This window comes from Microcaecilia unicolor, chromosome 4, assembly GCF_901765095.1.
Source record: "Microcaecilia unicolor chromosome 4, aMicUni1.1, whole genome shotgun sequence".
Classification (NCBI taxonomy): Eukaryota; Metazoa; Chordata; class Amphibia; order Gymnophiona; family Siphonopidae; genus Microcaecilia; species Microcaecilia unicolor.
In genome coordinates, this window is record NC_044034.1 from 372,237,165 (window position 1) to 372,256,128 (window position 18,964).

The following is an 18,964-nucleotide window of genomic DNA, read 5'->3' on the forward strand; positions in this document are numbered from 1 at the left end:
ATTTTAACTGCCAGACCCTTGACCATTCTTCTAGCGTTTGGAGTTCCCTTCTCATGGTTTCTACTCCCTCCAGGATATTCACTCTATTGGCTATCTTCTTGTCATCCACAAAAAGGCAAGCTTTTCCTTCTAATCCTTCTGTAATGTCACTCGCAAATATATTAAACAGAATCGGCCCCAGCACTGACCCCCCTGAGGCACTCTAGTACTTCGTACCACCACCCTCTGCCGGTCAACCAGTTTCCTTTCCAGTTCACCACTTTGGTTCCTAAGTTCTGCCCCCTCAGCTTATTCATGAGTCTTCTTTGAGGGACTGTATCAAAGGCTTTGCTGAAATCAAAGTTGTTTATATCTAGTGCATGTGCTTTATCCAGTTCTTTGGTCAGTCGAAGAAGTCAAGATTCATTTGGCAGGATTTTCCTTTGGTAAAGCCATGTTGCCTTGGTTCCTGTAACCTGTTGACTTCTAGAAAGTTAACTATCCTTTCCTTCAGCAGCGACTCCATTATTTTCCCTACCACCGACGTGAGGCTTACCGGCCTGTAGTTTCCCCACTTCTTCCCTTTCTCCATTTCTGTGAAGAGTGACAACATCAGCTCGTCTCCAATCCTGCGGAACATCTCCCGTTTCTAAACAAATCCTTAAGAGGTCCCAGGTCCTCATCACTCTCCACACAGCCATTCTCAGCATCTTTCAGTCTACCAATTTCATTCCTATCTATTTTTCTTTATCCCAATATATCTGAAAAAGTTCTTGTCACCTCTTTTAATATCTTTGGCCATTTGTTTCTTCTGTCTGCACTCTCGCTAGCCAAGTTTCCTTCTTTGTTTCTTTGAATTTAATCCAATAATCTTTTCTGTGATCCTCTTGTTGTGTTCTTCTGTATTTCTTGAATGAAGTCTCTTTTACTCTTATTTTTTTCAGTCAGTTGTTTGGAGAACCATATAGGCTTCCTGTTTCTCTTGTTTTTGTGTTCTTGTGTAAAAATCAGTTGCCATATGTGTAGCAGCCTTCAGGTTGGGACCCACTGTGCTTCCACTTCACCTATGCCTACCCATTCTGTCAGTTCCTTGTTACTACTACTTCAGTGGAGGAGTAGCCTAGTGGTTAGTACAGGTTCGATTCCCACTGCATCTCCTTGTGACTCTGGGCAAGTCACTTAACCCTGCATTGCGCCGGGTACAAAAACAGAGATTGTGAGCCCTCTAGGAACAGAGAAAGTACCTTCATATAAAGTGTACAGCGCTGTGTACATCTAGTAGCGCTATACAAATGATTACTAGTAGTACTAGTATTTCTATAATGCTACTAGATGTACGCTGCACTGTACTTGAACATGAAGAGGCAGTCCCTGTTCGACAGACAAACAGGACAAATAAGAGATAAGGAAATTACTTAAGGTGGGAATGATAAAACAGATATGGGTACTGAACAATTGAATAAAGGGTTATGAGTTAAATGCATCCTTAAAAAGGTGGGATTTTAGCCTAGATTTGAAAACGGTCACAGATAGAGCTTGACGTACTGGTTCAGGAAGTCTATTCCAAGAATATAATGCAGCAAAATAAAAGGCGTGGAATCTGGAGTTGGCAGTAAAGGAGAAAAGGTACAGATAAGAGAGATTTACCCCATGAACGGAGTTCCCGGTGAGCAGTGTAGGGAGAGATAAGAGTGGAGAGGTACTGAGGAGCTGCAGAGTAAATGCACTTGTAAGTCAATAAGAGGAAATTGAATGTATGCGGAAATGGATAGGGAGCCAATGAAGTGGCTTGAGGAGAGGGCTAATATGATCATAGTGACACTGGCAGAATATAAGTCGAGCAGCGGAATTTTGAATAGATTGAAGGGGGGAGGAATGACTTAGTGGGAGAGCTGTGAGAAAAGTTGGAATGGTGTAAGCGAGAGGTGATAAGAGTGTGGGTAAGGGTTTTGGTTGTGTGCTCAGAAAGGAAGGGATGAATTTTGGTGATGATATAGAGAAAGAAACAACAGATTTTAGCAGTCTGTTGAATATGTGCAGAGAAAGGAGAGGGAGGAGTATTCCCCATTTTACCAAAATCAGTATGTCTGAAATCCAGTACTTTGAGTTTTGTTACATCCACACTCCGCTTTTGCTCTTATATCATGATCGCCGATCATCTCACAATTGGCTCTGTGCCTTCCTCCTGGAAGGAGGCAATTATCATACATAGGTGTAAAAAAAAGCAACCTTGGGTAACTCTGCATTCTCAAGCTACTGTCCTATTTCTAATTTACCATTTACTGCCAAGAGAGTGGAAAACAATTGCAAATATAGACTCAGTTTATATCAAGGTCTTATTTTAATCACTTTTTAAATTAATTATAGAACAATGCAGATGGATACCTCCTTCAGCAATGTAATTTCAGGTCTTCCAAACGTGATCATTATTGGTCACAAATTATTACAGTCTGAAGGCCATTCAGTGACCTGTTTAAAATGAGTTGGCAATTTCAGTATGTGTGTAAGGCATACGGTACTGTTGGTAGAGCTCTATCTAGTCAGTGGTAGGACAGAATGTATGTGAACATCTTGCACTGCTGCTGTCTGTGCTTTCCTCCTCTGTAGAGAGCGTTGAACGGAAGAGGGAAGCTTGCAATGCTTCTACTCTTACTGTACTTGGTCTAAAATAGGGTAGTGTATGTGAGAGAAGAAGGCATACAAGCTTTCCAGAAACTCAGTAGTGAACTGCTGCTGGTGTCTGTGCTGTGATGGAAGATTGAAAAGTGTATTAGTGATGTTTGCACTGCTGCTACCACTGCTGTGCTATCTCTAGTATCTTTATTTGATATACCATTAAAGGATTTATCAAAGCAAATTACAGTGGAGGAGTGGTCTAGTGGTTAGGGTAGTGGACTCTGGTCCTGGGGAACTGAGGAACTGAGTTCAATTCCCACTTCAGGCACAGCTCCTTGTGACTCTGGGCAAGTCACTTAACCCTCCATTGCCCCAGGTACGAATAAGTACCTGTATATGTAAGCCGCATTGAGCCTGCCATGAGTGGGAAAGCACGGGGTACAAATGTAACTAAAATTAAAAAAAAAAAAAAAGTATATAATTAAATAAAAGACAAGGGTATAAGGTCCAAACACAAAAGGGCGCCTACATTACAGAGTTAAGAATTAAAATAATCTAATAATCAATTGTGCTTATCAAGTAAAATTAATTTCTGAAGTACATCAAGAGGCATGTCTGAGTGTTAGTAGTGGCTTTAGGCTCCAGCCACAGTAGCTAAAGAAGATTTCCTTGTATCTACTGGAATGCTAAGTAAATAATAATATTTTCAAACTTTTCTTTTGGAAGTGACATTTCAAGATGAAGTCTAAAGGGGGAGGCCATTCAAGAGTGCAAGAGACTAAAAAAGGACACTGAAACAAGAGTGCTTCCTATTATCTAAGCAGATCTCCCGAGGGCTTGACCAGTAAATTTTGACTGCAAGAGCAAAGAGATCTGGAGGGCGTGTAGGGGATAAGATAGCTAGATAAAAATGAGGGCTAGCCAGAGTAGTGGATTTTGTGAATGATAATGTTCTCAAATGTGATGCAGGAAGAAATAGGAAGCCAGTGTTCTGTTCATAAAAGTAAGGTAACATGGTCAAATTTTTTCGCACATTGAGAGAGTTCAGTGGTGGTATTTTGAGTTGATCGGAACAAACAGATTTGAGAGAGGTTTATTCCCTGCAGTAATGAATTACAGTAATTGAGAAGTAGTGAGTGTAGAAGCAGACACAATGATTTCTAGTCTAAATGAGGGCAAATTGCCTGTATTTGTCATAGAGTTAAAAAAAACCCATTACATTTCACTGTAGTTGAAACATGCAGCTTCATAGGTAGAGTACCTCTCTAGGGCAAAGCAGTCTGTCTTGTGTGCAGAAGTTGCTGATTTGTGGTGAGTGATGTACAAATAAACTTGCATGGCTGCTGCCTGTGCCAGTAGTTCTAAGTGTTAGGAAATCCTGCATTGTTACTGCCTGTGGTGTTCTGTAGGTAAATGGAGAACTTCTCTTTCCTCTGTTGTGAGCTGGACCTGCTTTATCAGCATTACAGTCCTTGAAATGTTATTTATTAAGAAAAGAATGCCTTATTTATAAAATTTATATCCTGCTCTTTCTGTGGAGCTAGGTGAGTTGCATATTCACATAATTGCGCAAATTTTTAAATAATAAAATACCAAAAATATAAATATATCACAAATCAAAAATTACAAAATGAAATCAATAAACATATTTAAAACAATATTTGAACCAATGCTTCCATTCAATTATTGCTAACCATCATGTTTCCACTTTGATACCTGAACCTGAGAAACATTGTCAGATTCATGCATTATAGAAAAACAAAACTAACATATTATTAACTTACTGAAGCTATTACAATAGATTTATGTAAGTTGAGTTCATATATAATACCACCAATACATGAAGTAACATTGCAAATCATATGGTCAGCTGGATCATCCCAATCTTCATAACATGTTGAAATAAATAAGATTTCAATTGCTTTCTAAAGGTTACAGATGTGAGTTTTCTTGTATACCTCTTGGAACGTAATTCCATAAAAGTGGACTATTAAATGCCCTATTTTGAATTTCACCCATTTGATACATTTGGAACATCCAATATCAACTGATGTGCTGATCGTAAAGGCCTTATATTTCAAAATTATTATTTTAATCTACAGGCAAGGCGGTTTAAAAAAGGACCTTTTTTATATTATTATTACAGTAGAAATTTGGATTTTCATAGTTAATTTGCAGCAAGAATTGCTCCCGGTATCTTAAGTTGGGTAAACACAGGAGTCACCCACTGATTTATATAAAGGAAGCCAGTAGATCTTGATGGTATGGAGCTATCTAAAAATAATGTTTTGGTTTCATTGATGATCAAAGATAATTTATTATGCTTCTTCAAGGAATTCACTGTATTAATGCAGAGTATTGAGGGCTTCTTTTACAAAGTCGCACTACCGGTTCTTGGTGCGGCAAATGAGAGGAAGCCCATTCAATTCCTATGGGCTTCCTTTCATTTGCCATGAGGGAATCGGTAGCGTAGCTTTGTAAAAGAAGCCCTGAGTGATCAATTGCAGCTGAAAGTGATGTAACCACAGGAATTACAAATTGAATATCATCAGTGTACAATGTATATTTGACTCCCAGACATGAAAATAATCATAAGTATATAAGTTTTACCATACTAGGACAGATGAAAGGTCCATCAAGCCCAGCATCCTGTTTCCAACAGTGGCCAGTCCAGGTCACAAATAACCTGGCAAGATCCCCAAAAAGTACAAAACATTTTATACTGCTTATCCCCAGAAATAGAGGATTTTCCCCAAATCCGATTTAATAATGGTCTATGGACTTTTCCTTTAGGAAGCCGTCCACTACTACTACTAACATTTATATAGCACTACCAGCTGCACGCAGCCGCCTTTACCACATTCTCTGGCAACGAATTCCAGAGTTTAATTACACGTTGAGTGAAGAAACATTTTCTCAAATTCATTTTAAATTTGCTACATTGTAGCTTCATCGCATGCCCCCTAGTCCTAGTATTTTTGGAAAGAGTGAACAGACACTTCACATCTACCCGTTCAACTCTACTCATTATTTTATAGACCTCTATCATATCTCCCCTCAGCTGCCTTTTCTCCAAGCTGAAGAGCCCTAGCTGCTTTGTCCTTTCTTCATAGGGAAGTTGTCCGATCCCCTTTATCATTTTTGTCACCCTTCTCTGCACCTTTTCTAATTCCACTATATCTTTTTTGAGATGCGGCGACCAGAATTGAACACACTATTTGAGGTGCAACAATCTAGTTGCTTTCTTAGCCGCAGCAGCACATTGAGCAGAAGGTTTCAATGTATCATCAACGACGACACCTAGATCCCTTTCCTGGTCTGTGACTCCTAACCTGGAACCTTGCATGACGTAGCTATAATTCGGGTTCCTCTTTCCCACATGCATCACTTTGCACTTGCTCACATTAAATGTCATCTGCCATTTAGACGCCCAGTCTCGTAAGGTCCTCTTGTAATTTTTCACAATCCTCCCGCAATTTAACGACTTTGAATAACATTGTGTCGTCAGCATATTTAATTACCTCGCTAGTTACTCCCATCTCTAGGTCATTTATAAATATGTTAAAAAGCAGTGGTCCCAGCACAGAGATATCAAATGTATGTTGAAAAGCAAAGGAGGCAAAATCAAACCTTGTGATAAACCAGTCAATAAAGAATAGAGTGTCGACTCCTCACCACAGAAATGAATTTGGCAAAGTTTCTCATGAAAGACTCCTGAAAAAATTAAAAAGTCTATGGGTAGAAGGCAGTGTCCTTTTGAGGATTAGGAATTGGTTATTGGTCAGAAAACAGAGTGCCACAGGGCTCTGTACTGGGACCGGTGCTATTGAACATATTTATAAATGATCTGGAACACGGAATGATGAATGAGTTGATTAAATTTGCAGATGACACAAAACTATTCAGAGTTCCCAAAACACATGCTGATTGTGAAAATTTGCAGGAAGACCTTAGGAAACTAGAAGACTGGACTTCCAAATGGCAGATGAAAATTTAATGTGGACAAATGTAAAGTGAAGCATATTGGGGAAAAATAATCCGAATCATAGTTACCTGATGCTAGGGTCCAGTTTAGCAGTCAGCACTCAAGTAAAAGAGTTAGGTGTTATTGTAGGCAATATGCTCAAATCTTCTGCCCAGTGTGTGGCGGCGGCCAAAAAAGCAAACAGGATGCTAGGAATTATTAGGAAAGGATGCAAAATAAGACTTAGAATATTATATTGCCTCTGTATTGCTCCAGGATGCAACCTCACCTTGAGTATTGCATTCAATTCTAGTCACCGTTTCTCAAAAAAGATATAGCGGAATTAGAAGAGGTTCAAAGAAGAGTGACTTAAGTGATAAAAGGGTATGGAACTCCTCCCATATGAGGAAAGGCTAAAAAGGTTAGGGCTTTTCAGCTTAGAAAAGAGACGTCTGAGGAGGGATATGATTGAGGTCTATAAAATCCTGAGTGGTGTAGAAATGAAATGATTTTTCACTCTTTCAAAAAGTGCAAAGACCAGTGGACACTCCATGAAATTACATGAAAATAGTTTTAAAGCAAATAGGAGGAAATATTTTTTCACTCCAAAGAATAGTTAATCTCTGGAACTTACTGCATATCTGGGTTTGAAAAAGGTTTGTACAAGTTCCTGGAGGAAAACTCCATAGTCTGTTATTGAGATGGACATGGGGGAAGCCACTGCTTGCCCTGGGATTGATAGCATGAAATGTTGCTGCTAAGTGGGTTTCTACAAGCTACTTGTGACCTGGATTGGCCACTGTTGGAAGCAGGATACTGGGCTAGATGGACCATTGCTCTGAGCCAGTATGTTCTAAGTCTGTAGATCTCCTATTACTAGCAGCCATGTGTACTATCCAGTGTGTGTTTGTCTCTTCATGCCACTCATGCATTAAATGTGGTCAGAGAACATTGAATTCTATTGCTTCTACTCTAAAGTTGTCTTTCGCATTTATGGTATGATGTCTTTTTCTATAGGATGGATCAAATCTAAGTGCCAGTCAACGAGCATATGCCCCTGAACAGCTGCAGAAACAAGACAACCTTGCTGTGGACACGCAATACTACTTGTCACAACAGGTCCACCCTGTCGTGGCTCGGATCTGTGACCCTATAGATGGGATTGACTCTGCTGTCATTGCAACGTGGTTGGGTGAGTCTGCCAGAGGAGAACATTTCTCCATCAACAAGTAGACTGACCAGCCAGACCCAGCTCTCTCATAATTCAGAAAGACCCAAAAGGTCCTTGAGAGCACACTGTTTTCTTAAGCTCCTTCAGCTTCTCTCATATCCTGAGCTTTTTTTTTTCTCATTGTTTTTGACTTGAGCTAGTGCATATTTGTGGAAAAGCTGCTTCTCCTTTTGCTGCTTCCCTAGAAGTTCACAGTTTTACCTTTGCTCCTTGTTCCCTTTTAGCTTGAAAAACAAACATTTTGCCTGTATCCTCCCTCACCCCCTTCTACTGAATATTTGATTATCATGATGAGATTGGATCTCTGGCTTCAGTTGGTGCTTGTGATGTAGCACAAACATGTACAGTACTATTACTCTGTAAACTATACTTTGGGCCTAGCCATGATCTTCCAGCTACACAAACTGAGGCAGAATGTTGCCCACGGCATCATGGAGACATCCTGCTACAGGCAGCTTCAGTCGCCAAGCAGACATGACCCTTCTTGGTTACCAGATTGCATAATTCACTGTTACAAAGTCACAGGGCTAGAACAAAACAGTGAAACCATACAAAGTGACATCTATGATATCTGTAGCCCATATCTGCTTGGTGTTGATTGACAAAATATGGAGATCTGTAACACGACTGGCAAAAGTCTTCACACCCTTGTACATTTTTCACATTCTGCTGTCTAAAAATACAGTTCAAAATGTATTAAAATGGGAATCTTTCACTGATGTAAATAGTTTGCTCCATACCAGAGCTGCTCAAACTGGGGGTCGGTTGGCGGTCGTGAACCCTGAATTTGGGGTCATGCATTTTCTGTAGCTGTTCAAATTAGGGCTGTGGCCACAGAAAGATTGGTGAGCACTGCTCTACTTTTCTATTTGGAAAAAAACCCCAATTATATAAGTCTTCAAATTGTAATGACGAATAAGCAAAGAAAAAGGCTTGATTGCATGAGCCTTCACAACTCTTGACTCAGTGCTTTGTGGAAGCCTCTTCTGTAGTAATAGCAGCCATGAGACATTTAGGGTAGCAGTTGCCCAGCTTTGTACAGTGGGTTGATGTAGTTTTTGTCCATTCATCTTTGTAAAATAGATCAAGCTCTTTCATGTTCACCAGAGATTGTCCGTGGATTGCATTCTTCAAGTCTTGCCACTGATTTGTTTCTTGATTTCTGGTGCAAGTTTTGTGTGGATCACTTGAGGACATTTACATTCTTGCTGAGTTACTCAATTATTACTTTTGCTTTGTGTTTAGAATCGCTGACTATCCTGCTGAAAAGTTGACTGCTTGCATTGCTCTGTCTAGGGGCTTTATTATCTGTATGGATTGGCTGAAGTGGTATCTGCTGGCAGGATGTCTGTAACTCTCTGTCTTGTGTGTAAGCTGCTCCCTTTTCCTCTGTTTTTATTAGTTGATTTTATACTGCTCTGGTGTTAATGTATGGAGGTTGGTATATTAACTGCTGTTAAACTAACGTGAATCTTCACTGAAGTCCTAAGACTGTGGCAGATAGAAATAGGTTTTCATCCATGATCTGCCTGTTCTTTGCATTATTCATCATTTCATCAAATGTCACAAACCTCTCTGTCCCTGTTGCTGCAAAGCTTCCCCACAACATAATGCTGCCATCACCATATTGCAAGGATGGTGTTAGAGGGTGATGTCCTGTGTTTATTTTAATGCCACACATGTTGCTTGGTATTGAGACCAGAGAGTTATTCTTGAGTCTTGCATACATCGAGTGTCCTTAGGTATTTCTTTACAAATATTATGTGACAGATTCTATGACATTTCCTCAGTAGTGGCTTCCCTCTTGCTAAGCCTTCCATGTTTGGGGCATGTTTGTGATGTGGTTAAACAGTTAAAATTTTTCTTAGTCTCATTAAGCAACCCTTATAGGTTTTTTTTTTTAAAGTACACCTGTACACAAGTGTCAGGCAGGAAAGCAGACAAGGTATCAAAATGACTTTATTCAGCAATTTCCTCAGTCTGTGGCTACTGACTTTTGTAAGGACAACCTGATTGAGACAGTGTTTTTGTGGTGCTAACCATTTCCATTTTATTATGACAGATCTGACAGTACCACAAGGGATATTCAAACACACTGAAATTTTTCGTTTGGAGATCTGTGTTTACTGCTGCTTACAAAAGAAAAAAATTGAATCTTGGAGGAGTAGCATAATGTTTAGTGCAGTGGGTAGGGGAACTGGGTTCAATTCCTGCTGCAGCTCCTTTCGACCCTAGGCGAGTCACTTAACCCTCCATTGCCTCAGGTATAAAAAGTTAGACTGTGATCCCACTAGGGACAGATTGGGTACCTGAATGTAATATGTAAACCGCTTTGGTTGTATATCAAATCCATTACCCTTAACCCTTAACTATTATGACTGCATGCAGGTGGACTCTATTTAACTTATTGTAGGGTTTGCTATGGTATTTTATTGAACTGAAGCTAATTTGGCTTTGCTGTGAGAAATGGTGTGATGACTTTCTAATGGTTAGTGCAGCGGCCTGAGAACCAAGAGGAGCTGGGTTTGAGCCCCACTTCAGCTCCTGATTCTGTATATAATACATAAACTGTTTTGATTGTAACCACAGAAAGGTGGTATATTGAATCCCACTCTCTTTTGAATTTTTCTATAATTTTCTCGCATTGACAATATAGAGTATGTTAATGCAGATCAGTGAAACAAACACCTACTTCATTGCATTTTGGATTGTATTTCTCTGAGGACAAGCAGGCTGCGTATTCTCACAGATGGGTGATGTCATCCGACAGTGCCCAGTGCAGACACTAACTAGTGAGTTGAAGAGATTTCTAGCAGTGTCCCACTGTGCATTCTTGGCTGCTTTCCTGCTTGACACTTGTGTACAGGTCCCTCAGTCTTCATTTTCCCACGGAGCTGAGAGGAAGTTTCTTCTCATCTCAGCACGACTTGTTTGTCTTTAGTGCGGTCCTTTCATTTATTTCTTTTTTCCCATTTTTCTCATAATTTTGTTTTCTTTAGCTCTTATTTTTTCAGCCTTTTAAGTTTTCTTTATTTTTTGAGGAGTTTCATTTAATTTGAATTGAGAAGTTTAATTTGGTCTCAATTCTTTTTTTCAATGTCTCGGAAGACCCCCACTCTCTTCAAGAGGTGCACCCAGTGTAATCGGGTGATTTCTGTTACAGACCTGCATTCATGGTGCATAGGCTACGCTGAGCCTGACCATGATTCTAGTTCTTAGTCTCTCTGTTTGAAAATGCAGTTAAAGATGCAGAGAGCGCAGCAGACTCGGCAGGAGAAACATTTTGGCTCCTCAGTGTCTCATCCATCGACACTGGAAGCATCAACCTCAGTAGCTGCACAGGCATCGACATCCTGTGAGTCTCCATCTCTCTTGACATTAGGCACTGGTAGCAGGTCCTGGGACTGGTCAGCATTGGACATGACACAGAAGGCACACTCGGGTTCGGCATTGAATTTGCAGACACAAAGTTATTCAAAGTCGTTAAATCGCAGGAGGATTGTGAAAAATTACAAGGACCTTACGAAACTGGGAGACTGGGCGTCTAAATGGCAGATGACGTTTAATGTGAGCAAGTGTAAAGTGATGCTTGTGGGGAAGAGAAACCCAAATTATAACTACGTCATGCAAGGTTCCACGTTAGGAGTCACGGACCAAGAAAGGGATCTAGGTGTCGTTGTCGATGATACGTTGAAACCTGCTCAGTGCAGGGGCGTATCTGCGTGGGGCCTCAGGGGCCTGGGCCCCCGCAGATTTTGCCCTGGCCCCCCCTACCGCCATCAACCCTCCCCCGTGCCCGTTCTTACTTTTGCTGGCGGGGGACCCCAACCCCCGCCAGCCGAGGTCTGCTTCCACCTACCGCTGCCTTCAAAACTTCTTCTTCAGCCGGCGGGGGACCCCAAACCCCCGCCAGCCGCCCCGCGCTGTTTAAAATTCATCTTCGGCCTCCGTGGCCGTGCTGCTGGGATAGGCGGCGCTGTTGAAATCCACTTCGGAGTCTGACGTCGTTGTACGTTGTACGTGCTGCGACGTCAGACTCCGAAGTGGATTTCAACAGCGCCGCCTATCCCAGCAGCACGGCCACGGAGGCCGAAGATGAATTTTAAACAGCGCGGGGCAGCTGGCGGGGGTTTGGGGTCCCCCGCCGGCTGAAGAAGAAGTTTTGAAGGCAGCGGCAGGTGGAAGCAGACCTCGGCTGGCGGGGGTTGGGGTCCCCCGCCAGCAAAAGTAAGAACGGCAGCGGGGGAGGGTTGGCGGCGGGAGGGGGGTGGAGAGACTAAGTCATTGGTGGCGGTGGGGGCTCGGCGGCGGGGGGGGGGGGGGGGGGGCGCTAAAATGTGCCCCCTCCCTCTGGCTCTGGCCCCCCCTACCGCCGGAGTCCAGATACGCCCCTGGCTCAGTGTACTGCGGCGGCAAAGATAGCAAATAGAATGTTAGGTAGTAGGAAAGGAATGGAAAACAAAAATGAGTACGTTATAATGCCTTTGTATCGCTCCATGGTGCGACCACACCTTGAATATTGTGTTCAATTCTGGTTGCCGCATCTCAAAAAAGATATAGTGGCATTAGAAAAGGTGCAAAGAAGGGTGACAAAAATGATAAAGGGGATGAGACGACTAGGGCTCTTCAGCTTGAAGAAAAGACAGCTGAGGGGAGATATGATAGAGATCTATAAAATAATGAGTGGAGTGGAAAGGGTATATGTGATGCGTCTGTTTACTGTTTCTAAAAATCCTAGGACTAGGGGCATGTGATGAAGCTACAAAGTAGTAAATTTAAAACGAATTGGAGAAAATATTTCTTCATTCAACTTGTAATTAAACTCTGTAATTCATTGCCAGAGAATGTGGTAAAGGCGTTTAGCTTAGTGGGGTTTAATAACCCTTTAGTGTCTAATGTTCCCATCAACCTGTTCCCATATGGCTTATTGATGGGAATATTGGACACTAAAGGGTTTTTAAAAAGGTTTAGACGGCTTCCTAAAGGAAAATTCCATAGACCATTATTAAAATGGACTTGGGGAAAATTCACTGCTTATTTGTGGGATAAGCAGCATAAAATGTAAAATGTATTGAGCTTTTCTGGGATCTTTCCAGGTGTTTGTGACCTGGATTGGCCACTGTTGGAAACAGGATACTGGGCTTGATGGACCTTTGGTCTGTCCCAGTATGGCAATACTTATGCACTTATGTAAAGGTGTTCTCTTGTTAAAATCTGAACAAGGCTCTACAGATACGCCCTTAATGACACACAGACTAAGTTACCAGATGCAGTTAAACCAAATTGATTAGCTGAAATCACAGGTAGCTCTCAATGGAATGCAGTTACAAAACATTTCTGATAAAAAAAAATAGCACCTTTAAAACAAATTCCAGCATAAAATGCAAAAGAGCAATTTTAAGTTATAAGCAGTTAGGAAGTTTTATTTGTTATTTTTTAATGGTATTTGTTAAACGTCAATAAACATTAAAAAAAAATTAAGAACTATGTATGCTCACCTTAGTTGTGATAAAGCATAAGAACATAAGAAATAAATCAGGATATAAAAGATGATCTGTAGGAAGAACTGGAAGAGAAAATAATAAAAATAAACCAAAAAAAGGGCAATGTTATACTACTGATTCAATGGAAATCACCATTAGTTACTATCAGACCATTAATTAAAGCAAATTTGTGTGCTTTAGTCTCTTCAGCACTGACCATCCTATTGCTGCTGGACTTCCAGAGGGTAAGTTTATGTTGGGAAGAAGAGATGTTTGACACAGGGGAAGATGATATATTCAGGGAACATAGGGAAATGGAAGTTAGGTGTTGGGCACAGGGGGAAATAGGAGGATGGGAGCATACACAAGGTGGGGGGGCACATGGGGAGTTGGAAGGGAGATGTTGGAGATGAGAAGACATAGTGAGACAAAGGGGAGATGTTGGACAAGGTAGGTATAGGGAGATGGAAGGGAAATGTTTGACACTGGGAAATAGCAGAGATGTTGGAAATGTGAGGGGAGGCATAGGAAAACAAAAGAAAAATATCAACACAGGGTGGGGAATAAGGAGACAGGAAAGAGGCTGGACATGCTTTGGGCCATAGGGAGATGGAGGGTAATGCTGGGCATGGAGGAATAAGTTGGAGGAGATGCTGGATAAGGGAAAAGATTGACCTAGAAAGGGAAGACACTGGACTGGAGGGGTGAGGGGAGACACTTGACAGGATAGGGGAAGAGATACTGGACAAGGGGAGAGAAGAGAGAGGAAAAGTTATTGAAAGACTTTTGAAGCTGGAAAGGAAAAGGTAAAGGTGAACAGATGTGTAGGTAGGTGCATTAAGAAGGTGGAGATTTATACTAGATCTCCATTTACCAGATATTTTTGAGCTGCATTCCTGTGGTCATAGCTGCAGTGACACCCACAACCCTGCTGAGGCATGACATAATGACACGCCTATGTACTTCCAGGCCAGTTCATAACCCAAAACATGTGGCATATGCGAAACAGAGTTTGGGAAGCCCTGTGCTAGATGGTGAGGAGGAGGAGAAGTGAAAACTGAATGGATAGAGAGAAAATTAAATGGAAGCAAGTTGAGATCAGTGCCATAGATAGATGTAGAGGAGGAAGTGAAGACGAGGGGAGTGTCAGAGGGATTGGAGACCCGGGAAAGAGATAAAGAAGACATGGGAGTCTGAGACAACATAGTTTGAAAAATATAATGGCTGGACCACAGAGATTAGAAAAAATTTAATTTTTAGGGTAGTGATTTGAATGTGTCCGTTTTTGAAATTTACATTTAACATCTTGGGGGGGGGGGGGGGGGGCAGGGTTGCATCTCTTTCTGTTTTTCTGATGTACTACATGCAGTGCCTGGATTCATGGAGTTTGTTTAATTATTGTTTGTATATTTCTATTTTTAAGTTGTGGTCATTTATCCTATACTTGGTGAGGGTCTATCTGTGTTCTATATGTGTAACCAAGGAGTCAGTAATCTTGTTTTTTCAGTTTTCCCAATAGTAGCATTGATATTCTACTTTGGGCTCAGGCCCACCCAACAGCGGCATAGTTGTGATGTGGCTGGTGGGGTTCCCCAAGCCCTGCCCAGTGAAGACTCCTAGCATTTCTCCCTCTGTTCCCCCTGCAGGTGATCAGGTCTCTCAACTTCATTCCTCCCACTGCCACCCCCCACCCCCCGATACCTATTAAAGCCTTATTTTTCACCAGCAGCAAGCAGTAATTCATACTCACTGCTCGCGCTGACCCTGAGCCTTCCCTGTGATGCAAATTCCTGGTCCCGCCTATATGGAAACAAGAAGTTGCGCCAGAAGGAAGGTTTAGGGCTGGCGCGAGTAGCTGGTATGAGTCACTACCAGTGAACTTGGGGAAAATCCACTGCTTATTCTAGGATAAGCAGCGTAAAATGTACTGTTTTGGGATCTTGCCAGGTACTTGTAACCTGGATTGGCCACTGTTGGAAACAGGATGTTGGACTTCATGGACCATCGGTCTGTCCCAGTATGGCAATACTTATGTTCTTAAGAATCAAGCGGGCGAGAGCAGCTGGTATGAGTTGCTGCCGGTGAAGAACCAAAAACTTGAAAAGGTACCGGGGGGGGGGGGGGGGTTATGGGAGTGGAGCTGAGAGACCTGATTGCCTGTGGGGGAAGGACGGGAGAGATGGGGGGGGGGCTGCCCACTCAAAATTGGGTGTCTGGCTACAGCTGTATCTAGAGCCCCCGGCAGTATTAAAATGCTGCTCTTTACTGGCTGGACTCCTTGTTGTGTGCATTCTGTTATGGTATGGGTAGATTACCTCCGTAGGTCCTGAGTGATTTGGGTACGGTTTTGTATTACTTCATAATATACCTGGTACTGGAGAGTATTTATATTGCTGCTAGTGAGATGACACCAGAATCAGAAATATTTTAATGTTGATTTCTGTAGGGAAATAGTTCTGCTCTGTGCCTATTGTTAGAGAAGAAGTTTGTTTTGATGAAGAATATAACACTTGTATTTTGGTGGTGTGTGTGTATGTGTGTGTTTATTTATTTATTGGGATTTATTAACTGCTTTTATGAAGAGATTCGCCCAAGGTGGTGTACAGCAGCTGCAGTTTAACATAAAACTTACATTATAAACCGTACTGTGAATCTCGGGTTTTTTTGTTTCATGGTATGCAAGTACCTTGTATTTCCTTTGTGTTTTCCAGAATATATATTTGTTTAATGCTGTGCTGGTATAGGATGCAGCGTATGGTATTTTTAAAAATAGAATTCCAGGCTACAAAATTAAATAGCTAAATTTTTGGTGCATATAAACAGTATTATAGAGGAAATGTCTTTGTTATATAACCTGGGAATATATAGCTTTCTTTTCTTGACTGGTATTCTGAGTAAGAGACTTACTAATCCCTGGCTGGAGCTCTGAGGCCCCCTCCCACTCCTCCAGTCCATTCCTCATCGCTTCTAAGTGAACCTGTATGTTCTCTATGCAAGGAAACTGCACAGGAAATCCTGTTGAACTGGGGGTTTTTTAAGTGTGCTTTTTCGTCCCACACTGAGACCACTGTTTCAGGTAAGCCCAGTACCATCATCTGGCTGCTTTGAGGCACTCAGCAAGAGATTTTTACACTGTGTTTTCTTGATTGTCCACCACAGTACGTTTTCTCATTGTTCAGTCTTAGTAAGTGTTGGTGCTGAGAAGACTTTGTAGTCAGTCAGATTTTCTTACTAATTTTATGTCTCCATAGATGTTAATGCACCTCCTCATTGCATGTCCCCAGGAAAGCTGAATTATTTTTACGCACCTTTGAAAGCAGTGCTATGATTAACTGTAATACTTTCTACTAATAGGGTAGTTTTGTTTCATACATGTCTGAGATTATCTGAAAACCACTTAGCAGGTGAATAATTCAAGGGACTACTGAGAACAACTAATTGTGTGGAAGCTTTTTTTGATATAATACTGTTCCAGCAGCTCAGTGTAGCTGGTATGGAGAGGAATTCGGTAATGATAAATTGGGGCATGAGGATTTTGAAGCTTTTTACATTGTCATACAACAGTGACTCATGTGACTTGGATAAAAAAAAATTGTAAGCTTAGGGGGTCTTTTACTAAAGCTTAGCTTGAGTTATCTGCAGCAGGGCCCATAGGAGTGGAGGAGTGGCCTAGTGGTTAGGGTGGTGGACTTTGGTCTGGGGAACTGAGGAACTGAGTTTGATTCCCACTTCAGGCACAGGCAGCTCCTTGTGACTCTGGGCAAGTCACTTAACCCTCCATTGCCCCATGTAAGCCGCATTGAGCCTGCCATGAGTGGGAAAGCGCAGGGTACAAATGTAACAAAAATAAAATAGATACTATTGGAGATTCTACACGGAATGTTGCTACTATTGAGATTCTGTTGCTACTATTGGAGATTCTACACGGAATATTGCTACTATTGGAGATTCTACATGGAATGTTGCTAGTGGAATAGCAACATTCCATGTAGAATCTCAAATAGTAGCAACAGTGGAGGAGTGGCCTAGTGGTTAGGGTGGTGGACTTTGGTCCTGAGGAACTGAGTTCAATTCCCACTTCAGGCACAGGCAGCTCCTTGTGACTCTGGGCAAGTCACTTAACCCTCCATTGCCCCATGTAAGCCGCATTGAGCCTGCCATGAGTGGGAAAGCGCAGGGTACAAATGTAACAAAAATAAAATAGATACTATTGGAGATTCTACACGGAATGTTGCTACTATTGAGATTCTGTTGCTACTATTGGAGATTCTACACGGAATATTGCTACTATTGGAGATTCTACATGGAATGTTGCTAGTGGAATAGCAACATTCCATGTAGAATCTCAAATAGTAGCAACAGTGGAGGAGTGGCCTAGTGGTTAGGGTGGTGGACTTTGGTCCTGAGGAACTGAGTTCAATTCCCACTTCAGGCACAGGCAGCTCCTTGTGACTCTGGGCAAGTCACTTAACCCTCCATTGCCCCATGTAAGCCGCATTGAGCCTGCCATGAGTGGGAAAGCGCAGGGTACAAATGTAACAAAAATAAAATAGATACTATTGGAGATTCTACACGGAATGTTGCTACTATTGAGATTCTGTTGCTACTATTGGAGATTCTACACGGAATATTGCTACTATTGGAGATTCTACATGGAATGTTGCTAGTGGAATAGCAACATTCCATGTAGAATCTCAAATAGTAGCAACAGTGGAGGAGTGGCCTAGTGGTTAGGGTGGTGGACTTTGAGTTCGATTCCCACTTCAGGCACAGGCAGCTCCTTGTGACTCTGGGCAAGTCACTTAACCCTCCATTGCCCCATGTAAGCTGCATTGAGCCTTCCATGAGTGGGAAAGCGCAGGGTACAAATGGAACAAAATAAAAAAAATGGGCCCTGCTGCAGATAACTCGAGCTAAGCTTTAGTAAAAGACCCCCTTAATATTTAAAGGGTTAAAAAGAGTGCCTGGCCTTCTGTGTATATGAAATTATTTATTTTTAAAAACATAAGTAATTGACAATATAATTGTTTTATTTATTTATTACGATTTATTTACTGCCTTTTTGAAGCAATTCACTCAAGGCGGTTTACATTAAGAATAGATCAAATATGAGCAATAGGCAATTACAGCAGTAAAAATATTCAAATAACAATAAAATGTATGCCATAGTATACTACTCAGAATGTCAACACAATACATAATAGAACATTTTAATTGATAGTGAAAGGAAAAGCAAAGATGGAATATATAGGATAGGTAAGAGAGTAAGAGGAGTTAGAAAGTAAGGTGACTGATTTAAAGAAAGTTGCACATGAGTACATAAGTAATGCCATACTAGGAAAAGACTCATTAAGCCCAGCATCCTGTCCCCGACAGCGGCCAATCCAGATCAAGGGCACCTGGCAAGCTTCCCAAACGTACAAACATTCTATACATGTTATTCCCGAAATTGTGGAGGTCAGACAGATGGTTAAATATTATCTCACCTAGGGTAGGAGTGGATAAACATGTTCTTGCAGTATGTGCAGCCCGTGTCACTTGTGTGTGTGAGTGAGACTAATGGGTTAGTTACTTCTTCCATTAAAGGCCTGGTTACTCCTGGTTCACCCTCCCTTCAAGGAGACAGACACAAGGGTGGACTGGAAGGGGCTGGGATTCTGATCTCTTGAGGCAGTTTGTCAAGCATACTAA

The 18,964-nt window shown here is 41.6% G+C and overlaps 1 protein-coding gene across 2 annotated transcripts in view; it reads left to right on the forward strand.

The window, feature by feature from the left end:
* The window catches only part of POLA1 (DNA polymerase alpha 1, catalytic subunit), a 782,590-nt gene that overhangs the window by 357,118 nt on the left and 406,508 nt on the right, over positions 1–18,964 (forward strand). For both annotated transcript variants that reach the window (XM_030202369.1, XM_030202370.1), the window contains exon 32: positions 7,577–7,751. In XM_030202369.1, the coding sequence (XP_030058229.1) occupies positions 7,577–7,751 (175 nt within the window). The remainder of the gene's footprint in view (positions 1–7,576; positions 7,752–18,964) is intronic.